Source organism: Mauremys mutica, chromosome 4, assembly GCF_020497125.1.
Source record: "Mauremys mutica isolate MM-2020 ecotype Southern chromosome 4, ASM2049712v1, whole genome shotgun sequence".
In the NCBI taxonomy this organism is placed as follows: Eukaryota; Metazoa; Chordata; order Testudines; family Geoemydidae; genus Mauremys; species Mauremys mutica.
The window spans coordinates 151,843,652-151,856,925 of NC_059075.1; the positions used below are offsets into that span (position 1 = coordinate 151,843,652).

The following is a 13,274-nucleotide window of genomic DNA, read 5'->3' on the forward strand; positions in this document are numbered from 1 at the left end:
CTATTTCCCCTCAAGCTTTTTAACCAGGTATCTGTCTGTGTCCTTCAGAGCCTGGTAGAGCTTGTCTTTGCAGTCTGTGTTCCAGCTCGGCACCAATTTGTACAGCTTCCGCATCTTCTCCGGGTTGGTGCTCCCAGATATCACCATCTGATATTGCTCTTCATCTACAACAGAGCCATGCAATTTATCCAGGATGCCATCCACTGATATCACCCCCTGGATTAGCTGTTCTCGATGCTGGTCGACAAAATGTTTGTCTGAGTGGAAGAGAGAGAGAGAGAGAGAATGACTTGGGGGTTGTTAACATGTTTGCTAACATTAATTTATATAATTTATTTTATATATATATATATTTTCCTAGTACATAAAAGGTTGTTACAAGGAGGAGAGAAAAAAAATTCTTCTTAACCTCTGAGGAGAAGCAAGCAGCAATGGGCAATGGGCTTAAATTGCAGCAAGGGGGGTTTAGGTTGGACAGTGGGAAAAACTTCCTAACTGTCAGGTTGGTTAGACACTGGAATAAATTGCCTAGGGAGGTTGTGGAATCTCCATCACTGGAGATTTTTAAAAGCAGGTTAGACAAACACCTGTAGATAATACTTAGTTCTGCCATCAGTGCAGGGACTGGACTGGAAGGGGCCTCAAGAGGCCACGTAGTCCAGTGAGTCTATGAAATCTTTACATTTCCCTAGTGAGTTTCATCCCAACACTTTGCAGTCTGGATATAGAGGGATTGTTCACCCAGTGCCAGAATGCAGCCCCCTCTGGGGTGAGATGTGACAGCAATGCTGTGCAACATGTGGACAAGAGAACACCTTATTAGGGATTTCTCCACCTGACTTCTTTATTTCAGAAAGGAGAAATCAGCCTGTTTAATAGAAGAATTGGATTTAGAAACTAGCATTTGCAGCTCTGTGAATCCCTACCCACCTGTTCGCATCTCAGTGGATGAAACAGAAGGCATCAAGTCCTCTGGAAGAAAAAGGGAAAGAGGGAGTCAGCAGTTGTTTACTTTTCACTAATATGTCAGATGGTGCCTTTCCACACTTGATTGGCTTGAGAGGCTCTGAGGACTCAGTTTTACACAAGAGTCACTGAGGTCAGAATCCGGCCCTGACTCCATAGATGTCAGTGGAGTTGCTGAGATCAGAATATGGACTAAGCTCTGTCTCTGAGGATCGCTGTCATGCAGAGTACCCGGTTATGAGAGAAAAGGAAGTATCGAAGCTGCTGAGAGTCTAAACTAGGGAGACTTCACTCTACATTGAGGTGGCCTACAGACATTAATGCTGCCTGTCCCCATCCTGTGATTTGCCCCTGAGAAATCCATGATCAACAGAGCAAAGATATTACAATGCACTGGCTAGTGTGTGTCTTGTGCCCTCTGCTGGAAGGAATCAGATCTGCTCAAATGTGTATCATGATGGCCCCTCAGCCAGGTCGTGACTACTTATATTGTACTACACACAGCATGCGGGCAGTTCTGTTAACCAAATGGATTGTGTTCTTCCCAGAGTTCTGTTCACCCATGCTAAACTGTATCTCCAACAATACCTTATAACAAGTATTTGGCAAAAGCTAATAGAGAACCTATCAAAGACAAGATACATTAGTTTTATATCCTAATGCACGCTTAGGAAATGTGGTCATGGACAACTGGTTTGGAATGCTGTATTCAAACCGAGATATGGGAAAGTTACAAGGAAGTATAAAGACAAAGCTGACAAACTTAACAGAACAAGGAGCAATGGTCTCAAGCTGCAGAGGCGGGGGGAGGTCTAGGTTGGATATTAGGAAAAAATATTTCATTAGGAGGGTGGTGAAGCACTGGAATGGGCTACCTAAGGAGGTGGTGGAATCTCCTTCCTTAGAGGTTTTTAAGGCCCAGCTTGTTAAATCCCTGGCTGGGATGATTTAGTTGGTGTTGGTCCTGCTTTGAGCAGGGGGTTGGACCAGATGACCTCCTGGGGTCTCTTCCAACCCTAATCTTCTATGATTAAGCTTTAGGTGGCATATGTGGTACTTTTCACTTGTAAACAACCATATTGCAAATATGGCTGATGTGAGGGTGTATCTTTGAAGCAAGCCCACTGTGTAAGGTCAGCTCTGTGAGATCACTTCCCAAAAGGCCACATATGACTACAATAAATATTTGGCTAAGTTGGGTTATTTGGTTTCTTGAATATTTTTCATAACAAACCACAAGTGTAGTCCAACAACTGGTTATACATTTAGCAACAGCCCGTGGGTGTTAGAGGGCTTATTCCTTCACCCGCTCACTTCCCTGGTCCTTCTCGCATGAACAGAGAGCAAGAATACCCGAAGTTCAAAGGTGTAAACAATTCGATGTTTATTGGGGTGAACTTCCAGCAAGCAATGATTTTAATTTCCTTTCTTAGTGTTTCCCTTCCCAGCTTTGACACCACAGAGCCTTGCCTGTGTCCCTGTTCCCATTCCCCTCTTTATCAAAACATGATTCTAATTCCCCCGCTTTACTTTCTGATTGACTGCAAACTATATAGTAAAATTTGAGTTCAGGTTAGCTATACCTTAACCAATTATTTTACTGAAATTTAACTAACCAATCCTAACATATTGTAACATGATTATTTAACCAATTAAATTCCACCACCTTAATTGGTTTACACCCAGCAAAATGTACTATACAGCAGACAGAAACAATCACAGAACCAGACAGAGATTATACAGATGAACAATAGGGAAATGGGGACTACAGTGATAGAAGAATACAGAAATGAGGATTTCACACCCCTGCTATTGATAAGTGAGTTCTTACCAGACAGGATGCTATTAAATGAAGTTTCCTTTTACATCTTCTAGGCTTTTCCCCCTTCTCTGGAGGTGATAGGCATTATCAGGACAGGATTGTATTCTTAACAGCCCAATAGCACCTTATTTTAATGTGATTAGTTTGGAATGTAAGGATGTGACCATTCGCTTCCCAGCTTATGGCTGCCTCTGCTGCTTAGCCAAAGGCTTAGCCTAAGAACAGGGCCTCAGACTGTCACAGTGAGAAAAGGCCCCATAAACAGGCAGACTATGATTTTTATTCTTTCTTTTATACCTCTATGACTAGCTAAGTCATAAGTCTACACCTAATTTCTTAAAGTATAGGCCTTTGCAGACAGACCTGAATATCTATATCCTAACAGTGGGGATTCATCTTCATTCCTGGGGTTGCCCACAGCAGAAGGTGAGTGTTATATCCTTGCGGTCACCGTACAATTCCAAGTATTCATGGTTTGCAGCAGCAGGATAGCAGTGCAGCTCTCATTGGCCACAGATTTAAGACAATAATCCTGAGTTTTGAATCCTTCTGCCTCTCCCATCTATTTCCCAGTCCCCTCATACACTGCCAAATCCTGCCTCGCTGTGCACAGAAGGTATGTGCCAGCCATCATGAGAGATGCTGACTGAGGGCTGCATGCACAGATATCTCCCCACTGCCAGGCTGAACCTACCTGGTCTGATAACAGCCTCCCAGATCTGCTTCCTATCATTTTTCTCTGCCAGGGTGAGCTTCAGCTCCTTCTTCAAACCTGTGGTGTGGATCTCTGTGAATGGTTGAAAAGCTTCTGCAGGTTTATCCAAAAATGGCAGTTCCTGTAGGAAAACCAAGTGTGATATTAGGGATAAGCCCCCACCTCCACCCCAAGCAAGCAGGGCTCGGAAAGGGGGTGAGGCGTGTTAGAGCTGGTCACAGAAGACTTAATTCCAGAAAACATTCTCCAGCCAGCCCCCATCTGTGTGAATATGTTTGGAAATATTCAGCCACTATGATACAGAACCAACTGGTAGTCTGTGCATTATTCACAAAGTACCTCACATCAATGTTCAGTACTTGGGCTTCATGATTGGTTACATCAGCAGTATTAACACACTAGGGCTACATCTACACTACAGCCAGGATCAATGCTCTGAGATCAATGCACCGGCGGCCAATTTAGCGGGTCTAGTGAAGACCCACCAAATCGAGTGCAGATCGCTCTCCAGTCAACCCTGGTATTCTACTCCCAATGAGAAGAGTAAGGTAAGTCAATGGGAGAGTGTCTCCTGTCGACCCCCACGGTGTAGACCCCACGGTAATGCGGCCTAAGGTACATCGACTCCAGCTATGTTATTCATGTAGCTGGAGTTGCGTACCTTAGATCAACCTACTGCCATAGTGTAGACCTACCCTAATATGATACACTCCCTTTTCCTTCCATGGATTCCAAAGCTCTTTACTAAGCGAGGCTGGTATCATTATCCCCATTGTACAGATGGGGAAACTGAGGCACACAGAAAGGTGGAGGGAGTAGAACCAGTGAATCCTAACTCCCAGGACTCTACTCTAGCCACTGTACCAACCACTGCAGTCCCTGCAGCACAGTGACCTTTAGTGCTGTGATGGGGCATTGGAGTCAGCATGAGACAGCACCCTCCCTATACTGAGCCCCTCACCTTGCTCCCTGCAGCACAGGCCCCCTTGCACCACACTAGAATATTGGGATCAGCACTGATTCAGGGAGGAGAGTGCTTTGCCCAGATCCCTGCAGCCCAGCGTTCTTGAGTTCCATGTTCACTTCCATTATTTTACTTACTTTGGGTGTTACCGTTATCGCCGATAGACTGGACACAATGCAGCAAGAGCCAAAGCACAAGGGTTCTGGGGTGAAATGAGACTTAGAAACAAACCATGACCGGCACTTCTCTTCATAGACCTCAACTGCCTGTGAATCATAAGGACAGTCGTGTCTGGGAGACATAAAAAGAAAATACTACAGCAGTCCCTCAGCTAGATCTGATAGGGCTCAATTCCCATTCTCCTCCTACAAAGCAGCCTTGCAGAGAAGAGTCTTTGTTAAAAATGAAAGGAGAAAATCTGTCTGGGTTTAAGACCAGGACTGTGATCCGGGGAGAAGGTTCATTATTGTCATGTCGACAATAAGGTACTGTAATTTGTTGCAATCAATTTAATATGACAGATTTTGCCCCCTTTTATAAATTGACTGCAAACAGACATTTACTCAGATTTGTTGTTTGAAATTATTTTCTATTACTCATCTAAGTTACTAAACCTGTTTATTTCTAGCTTGTCTTGATGCTTAAGTCTGTAGATGTCACAGAGAACAAGCCACGGTGGTTGTAGTTTTTTATTTTAGTTATCTGAGAATTACCAGAGCACAGAACTTGTGATCAGAACAGAAGGGGACAGAGCATAACTCACTCTCTGATACTTCGTGTGAAAAGTAGGAGATCATTTCCCCAGTGGAATATCAACCTCCTGAGAGTAAAATTACTTGCATGAAGAACATGGAGACAACCAGTCTCCAGTAACGTTTCACTATGCTCTCCTTGGCCCATTATCTTTCAACAACTGATTGCCCTGTTGTGAGATGTTCTTTATTATATGATGGCATGTGAATGTGGATCACACCAACGTTTTGTGTCACTGAGATGACATAACCCTCCAGATGGTCCCAGGGTATAAACCAAAGTATTGAAACAACACAAATCTTCCACCCCAGTCTCACCCCAGGAACAGCCCTTTCTCCAAGGGTCTATCATCTCCCAATATTCATCCAGCCCGTCTGGGCTCAGCTTCTAGCCCACTTGGGCTCTCCTCAGTCCCTTCATCTTCCTCTTGTTCATACAGGTAGCTGGTCCCCTGCACAGGGTGTCAACACAGGGGGAACCCAAACCCTTCCTCCCCTGTGACTTCCCAGCTCTCAGAACCTTACACAACCAGGTGTCTGCCCCATAATCTAGACTGCCTGGCTCCTTCCTAGTGCCTCTTCGTACATACTGCCAGCCCCCAAGTTCTGGATGGAACAATAAATCCCAGCTCTATTCTCCCTAGAGTCTCCATGATCTGCTTCCCCTTTGCCCAAAAACTGCATTATCCCCCTTAACAGGCCTGATTGTGTCACATGACTCTGTCTAGTGACTCTACCCATAATTCCATTCACCTGGGGAGGTGGGCCCCAGCCCTGGTTAATGGCCAGCTCACCCCCTGAGAGTTGTGATAAACTAGGGGCTCTATCTGTACAACTTATGAATTCTGGTTGATATTATGGAGCTATTCTGAAATGTTACTGTGGAAAACTGTCGCAGCCCAAATGCCACCCTGTGTGTGGACCCACCAAGGGCTAGCAGGGTGGAGTCAGATCCTCCTAGAACAGATACAATAGGAAGGTACTTAAGGATAATGATGATGGCTGCACAAAAGTTATGTGAAAGAGCAACTTCATCCCAAAAGAAAAGATACTTCCTCCTCTGTCTGAGGGGGCAGTTTTTGAAGTAGCTGAAAGTTACCAAGAAACAAAACAAAGAAATGCAGATGTTGGAAGGGGGAATATAAGCTAGGGAGACCCACAGGAACCTTGGGGAAGGAAAGAGGAAGGTCACATGAGCTGAGGAAGAAGCCTTAATGAGAGAGAAGCCACTCAGCATGGAGCAGCTGCAAGACCTGGCTGTTTTCCTGAGCCCAGACGGTCTCCCAAGGGAAGGGCGAGCTTGTGAGGGGCACTGCAGCTAAGATGTTCATTGTTTTCTATATGATCTGTACTCTCTTGTGCTTTGTATGACCAAGTGAAAGAGCAATAATGAGTTAGTCTCTGGGCAAAGCATCTTGTGTGTGTTCTGTGCTTCACAACAGCCCCGTTGTCCCCGAGAGAGTTAGACCGTAACAGGGTAAGTGTGTGTTCCCATAAGGCTCACACGATAGATTACCTTGACCCGTGAGCCATCATCGGGTATCAGGTAGAGGTGAAGGGTTAGATTTACTGTCTTTCGTGCCTGGTAGAGAAGTACAGTGGAATGGACCTGAGTTCGCTGATGAGAATTCTCCCTCCTCCAAAACAGTCCAATCAGAGAGAAGCTGGGGTTCTCCAGCACAGCATGGAACGACCTCACCTGCTTTGGGTTCTCCAGGATCATCCCCTCATCGATGAAACGGGCAATCTGCATCCGGGAATTGTCGGCATCTGCCAGTGGGTCACAAAGCAAACAAGGCTCCGTTAGCCTGTCCTCATTCTCTTGCTGTCAGAGAGGCAGTTTGTCCTCCTGAGCTCTGGAAACACCCATCCCTGTAGCTCTGTGGATGGCTTGGATTCTGCACTGATCTTCACAAGGTCCCTCTAGCACCTTCTCTCCACTGCTTGCCCTGATTCCCAGCTCCCAAGTACATCTCAGTCCACTGCTCGCCTGATTGTGTATTAACCCACAGATATCCAGGCAGCCTGTCCTGATCCTGGGTCCTATAAGATCTACATTTCTGGGGCATAACCATAAGCTCACAGTCCAGTCATTCTTTGTAAATTACTTTGAGAGGTGAAAGCACTGATGAAAGGGCCTGTGTTAGCAAGACACAACAGTGTAGGCTGTGCTAAGCTAAGGTTGCCTTATAATGGGAAATGTAAGATTCTCTTTACAATTGCTTATAACTTTGACAAACTTTAATGATTTGGACTGAAGTTTCCCATGCCTCAGATGGATGGGTTTTTTGTTTTGTTTTCTTAACTTCAGCAAAAATGGTTCAGCCCTTTCCAAGAATAAGATTAAGGAAAAGTTACATTGTTTTGCCAGTGTTAAAAATATTGTTATTGTTTGTGAAGCTCAAATACCTCCATGATTAGCAGCAGGGGCTTGAAATTTGGCAGGGGGTTGCATATGTGCCAGGGTTGTGCTTTATGCTGTTCCTGTGAAAATCCACCCAAGTTTGGCCGAGTTTGCATTTCACCTTGTACATGTTCACTAGAAACTCGTTAGTGTGTGCCAGCTAACCCCAATGAGCCATAGAATCATAGGACTGGAAGGGACTTCGAGAGGTCATCTAGTTCAGTCCTCTACATTCTTGGCAGGACTAAGTATTATGAAGAAGTTACTCACTTTGTGCAGTAATGATGGTTCTTCGAGATGTGTGTCCCTGTGGGTGCTCCACTCTAGGTGTCGGTGCATCCCTGCACCGGAGATCGGAGATTTCTCGCAGCAGTGCTCGGTTGGGGGAAGGGCACGCACAGGAGTTATCTCATGTGGCCATTGGCACCTCCTGTACCATGCACACTCCCAATATTCCCCTCCGTTCCTTCTCCACCACAGAGCTCAGCTGTGAACTCCGAAGTAGAGGGCAGGAGGATGGGTAGTGGAGCACCCACAGGGACACACATCTCGAAGAACCTGCACAAGGTGAGTAACAACTACTTCTTCTTTGAGTGGTGTTCCTGTGGGTGCTCCACTCTAGGTTCTTGTACAGCAGTACCCCACGAGGGCTGGCAGGGGTTCTGAGTTATGTATAAGTGTGTGATGAGAGCACTGTGAGGCCAATGATGGAGTCTGAGATAAGGCTTTGGGTGATAGCGTAATGCTTTGCAAAAGTGTGCTCTGATGTCCAGGTTGCAGCTCTACAAATGTCTATTAAGGGGACATTGTTCAAGAATGCAATAGATGTCACCATGACTCGCGCTGAGTGGGATCTGATGCCCACGCGGTGTTCTTTGTAATGCATGTGATAGCAAGTTTGGATACAGGAAGAGACCCATTTGTAGAGTCTTTGGAGGTCAATATGGTAGAGCCCTTGGAGCGCTCTGCTGTAGAGACGAATAGTCTTGGTGACTTGTGAAACTGTTTAGCTCTGTCCAAGTAGAAGGCTACAGCCTGTCTGACATCTAGCATGTGTAACGTTGCTTCTTGAGAATTCTTATGTGGCTTGGGATAGAAGGCAGGTAAGTATATGGTTTGGTTAATATGAAAATTTGTAGCCACTTTGGGCAAGAATTTTGGGTGAGGACATAATATGATTTTGTCTTTGGTAAATACCATGTATGGTGGTTCAGCCATCAACACTCCTATTTCGCTGACACATCTTGCAGACATGATTGCCACTAGGAATGCGACCTTCATTGACATATGTAAGAGCGAGCAGGTTGCTAGTGGTTCGAAGGGTGGTCTTGTGAGATATTTGAGCACAAGATTGAGATCCTCTCTACTCTGCACTGGTTAGGCCTCAACTGGAGTATTGTGTCCAGTTCTGGGCACCACATTTCAAGAAAGATGTGGAGAAATTGGAGAGGGTCCAGAGAAGAGCAACAAGAATGATTAAAGGTCTTGAGAACATGACCTATGAAGGAAGGCTGAACGAATTGGATTTGTTTAGTTTGGAAAAGAGAAGACTGAGAGGGAACATGATAGCAGTTTTCAGGTATCTAAAAGGGTGTCATCAGGAGGAGGGAGAAAACTTGTTCACGTTAGCCTCTAAGGATAGAACAAGAAGCAATGGGCTTAAACGGCAGCAAGGGAGGTTTAGGTTGGACATTAGGAAAAAGGTCCTAATTGTCCGGGTGGTTAAACACTGGAATAAATTGCCTAGGGAGGTTGTGGAATCTCCATCTCTGGAGATATTTAAGAGTAGGTTAGAGAAATGTCTATCAGGGATGGTCTAGACGGTATTTGGTCCTGCCATGAGGGCAGGGGACTGGACTCAATGACCTCTCAAGGTCCCTTCCAGTCCTAGAGTCTATGAATCTATGAATCCCATGGTGGTGCAGGTTGGCATACTTCTGGGTATATGTTCTATATACCTGTGAGAAAGCACATGTAATTGGGTGAGTGAATATTGAAGCCCCTTCTATCTGTTCATGGAGGGCCATGATGGCAGCCAGGTGTACTTTAATAGAACTTATGGCTAACCCCGTTTCCTTCAGTTCGAGTAGGTAGTCTAGTATCATAGATAGAGGCGCCTTGTTCGCGTCCAGCTGTTTTTGATGACACCAAAGGCAGAATCTTCTCCACTTGTGGTGGTAAGTATTTCTAGTGGTGAGGTGATGGCTATTTAGTAACACCTGTTTTACTTTCTCCAAACAGTTCAATTCCCCATGTCGGAACCAGAGAGGAGCCACGCTTTGAGATGGAGTATCGCTGGGTCTGGATGGAGCGTCAGGCCCTTCTTCTGGGACAGGAGGCTCGTCTGGAAAGGTAGCAGTTGTGAGGCACAGACTGCTAGATGCGAGAGGTACAGAAACCAGGTCTGTCTGGGCCATGTGGGGACAATGAGAATGATGTATGCTCTGTCAAGTCATAGCTTGCGGATGACCCGTGGGATCAGTGGTATGGTGGGAAGGCATACATGAGTGACGCGTTCCACGGGATGAAGAAGGCATCCCCTAATGATCCCGGTGCCAGGCCTGCCCTGGAGCAAAGTAGTGGACATTTATGATTTGTCGCTGCACCCAGAAGTAGGAGGTGGTTTACTTCCTGTTGCAGAAGGTGCTCGTGAGAGGGGTCTCTGAGGAGGGACGGGGAGAGTGGTAGTGAAAGGGTTGGTGTAGCCAGATTGTATGATCTCCCAAACCCATTGATCTGTGGTTATCGCAGCCCAGGCATGGTAAAATGGGCATAGGCGGTGACCAAAGTTGTGGGATGGGGTATCTGTTGCTGCTAGAGGTGTGGGGAGGTCATGCTTCAATACTTCAATACAATGCCTCGACCAATACTTCAAAATTGTGGCTTAGATGTAAATGGATGGTTGGACGAGGCCTGGTTCTGTGGAGCTTGTCATCTCTGAGCCCATTGTTCAGGACTGTTCTGAGCAAAGTATTGTGGTTGTTGATAGTTAAATGAGGTGTCTTGTGACCACTGGTATGCTGTAAAGCGTGGGCGTTTGTCAGGCGGTGGGTGTATGCATACGCAGCATTGCTCGGGATGCCTTCATGGTATGGAGCACGTCATCTGTTTGAGATGAGAATAGTTTATCCCTATCGAAAGGAAGGTCCTCCACTTTTAGCTGTAGTTCTTTCCGAATTCCCAGAGCTTGCAACCATGATGATCTTCTCATATCCACAGCTGTTGTGGTTGTTTGGGCAGCTGTGTCTGCTACATCCATTGAGGCTTGCAGTACTGTGTGCGCTGTTGACTGACCCTCATTAATAATGGCATTGAGCTGTGGATGTTTGTGCTCGGGGAGCACGAGCACTAGCTCTTGTATTTTACTATAGTTAGAATAGTCGTAATTTGCTAGTAGAGCAGAATAGTTGGCAACTCTGAGCAGAAGGGTGGCTGACAAGTAAACTTAATGCCCAAAGAGGTCCAGTCTCTTGTGTTCTTTATCTTGTGGTGTGGAGCGGAAATGAAGAACATAAGAACATAAGAACGGCCGTACCGGGTCAGACCAAAGGTCCATCTAGCCCAATATCTGTCTACCGACAGTGGCCAATGCCAGGTGCCCCAGAGGGAGTGAACCTAACAGGCAATGATCAAGTGATCTCTCTCCTGCCATCCATCTCCATCCTCTGATGAACAGAGGCTAGGGACACCATTCCTTACCCATCCTGGCTAATAGCCATTTATGGACTTAGCCACCATGAATTTATCCAGTCCCCTTTTAAACATTGTTATAGTCCTAGCCTTCACAACCTCCTCAGGTAAGGAGTTCCACAAATTGACTGTGCGCTGCGTGAAGAAGAACTTCCTTTTATTTGTTTTAAACCTGCTGCCTATTAATTTCATTTGGTGACCCCTAGTTCTTGTATTATGGGAATAAGTAAATAACTTTTCCTTATCCACTTTTCTGAACCTTTTCTAGTGCTAGAATATCTTTTTTGAGGTGAGACCACATCTGTACACAGTATTCAAGATGTGGGCGTACCATGGATTTATATAAGGGCAATAATATATTCTCAGTCTTATTTTCTATCCCCTTTTTAATGATTCCTAACATCCTGTTTGCTTTTTTGACCGCCTCTGCACACTGCGTGGACATCTTCAGAGAATTATCCCCGATGACTCCAAGATCTTTTTCCTGACTCGTTGTAGCTAAATTAGCCCCCATCATGTTGTATGTATAGTTGGGGTTATTTTTTCCAATGTGCATTACTTTACATTTATCCACATTAAATTTCATTTGCTATTTTGTTGCCCAATCACTTAGTTTTGTGAGATCTTTTTGAAGTTCTTCACAATCTGCTTTGGTCTTACCTATCTTGAGCAGTTTAGTATCATCTGCAAACTTTGCCACCTCACTGTTTACCCCTTTCTCCAGATCATTTATGAATAAATTGAATAGGATTGGTCCTAGGACTGACCCCTGGGGAACACCACTAGTTACCCCTCTCCATTCTGAGAATTTACCATTAATTCCTACCCTTTGTTCCCTGTCCTTTAACCAGTTCCCAATCCATGAAAGGACCTTCCCTTTTATCCCATGACAGCTTAATTTACGTAAGAGCCTTTGGTGAGGGACCTTGTCAAAGGCTTTCTGGAAATCTAAGTACACTATGTCCACCGGATCCCCCTTGTCCACATGTTTGTTGACCCCTTCAAAGAACTCTAATAGATTAGTAAGACACGATTTCCCTTTACAGAAATCATGTTGACTATTGCTCAACAGTTTATGTTTTTCTATGTGTCTGACAATTTTATTCTTAACTATTGTTTCAACTAATTTGCCCGGTACCGACGTTAGACTTACCGGTCTGTAATTGCCGGGATCACCCCTAGAGCCCTTTTTAAATATTGGCGTTACATTAGCTAACTTCCAGTCATTGGGTACCGAAGCCGATTTAAAGGACAGGTTACAAACCTTAGTTAATAGTTCCGCAACTTCACATTTGAGTTCTTTCAGAACTCTTGGGTGAATGCCATCTGGTCCCGGTGACTTGTTAATGTTGAGTTTATCAATTAATTCCAAAACCTCCTCTAGTGACACTTCAATCTGTGACAGTTCCTCAGATTTGTCACCTACAAAAGCCAGCTCAGGTTTGGGAATCTCCCTAACATCCTCAGCCGTGAAGACTGAAGCAAAGAATCCATTTAGTTTCTCCGCAATGACTTTATCTGTTTACTGTGCTGATTGGCAGCCTCTACCACCAGAGAACAGGCTTGAGAGTGTGAAAACAAAAATTCCATGCCTTGACTGGAATGAAGTATTTCCTGTCAGCCTGTTTATTGGTGGGTGGTGCCAATGCTGGTGTTTGCCATATTACCTCCACAGGCTCCATTATAGCCTCATCCATGGGGAAGGCAATCTTGGTCAATGATGCCGGCTGTAAGATTTTTAACAACGTATGTTGTTTCTCCTGCACCTCATGTAAGGCAATTTCTTGGCTGTTTGCTACTCTTTTGAAGAGTTCTTGTGACTGTTTCAGGTCATCTGGTGCTGTCAGGGTAGATGGCGTCACTGCTTCCTCTGGTGTGGAAGATGAGTGTGGGGCAGGTGGTGAATCATCCAGGTGTGCCTGAGATAGTATCTCTTCCTCTTCTATGTCTGTCTCAGGGGG

At 45.2% G+C, this 13,274-nt stretch overlaps 1 protein-coding gene across 1 annotated transcript in view; it reads right to left on the reverse strand.

The window, feature by feature from the left end:
- The window catches only part of LOC123369125 (NACHT, LRR and PYD domains-containing protein 1b allele 2-like), a 21,355-nt gene continuing 8,081 nt past the window's right edge, over positions 1 to 13,274 (reverse strand). Inside the window, exons 5-9 of the mRNA XM_045014486.1 lie at positions 6,736 to 6,989; positions 4,605 to 4,733; positions 3,483 to 3,624; positions 931 to 972; positions 1 to 257 (exon numbers count right to left, since the gene is read on the reverse strand). Of these exons, the coding sequence (XP_044870421.1) occupies positions 1 to 257; positions 931 to 972; positions 3,483 to 3,624; positions 4,605 to 4,733; positions 6,736 to 6,989 (824 nt within the window). The remainder of the gene's footprint in view (positions 258 to 930; positions 973 to 3,482; positions 3,625 to 4,604; positions 4,734 to 6,735; positions 6,990 to 13,274) is intronic.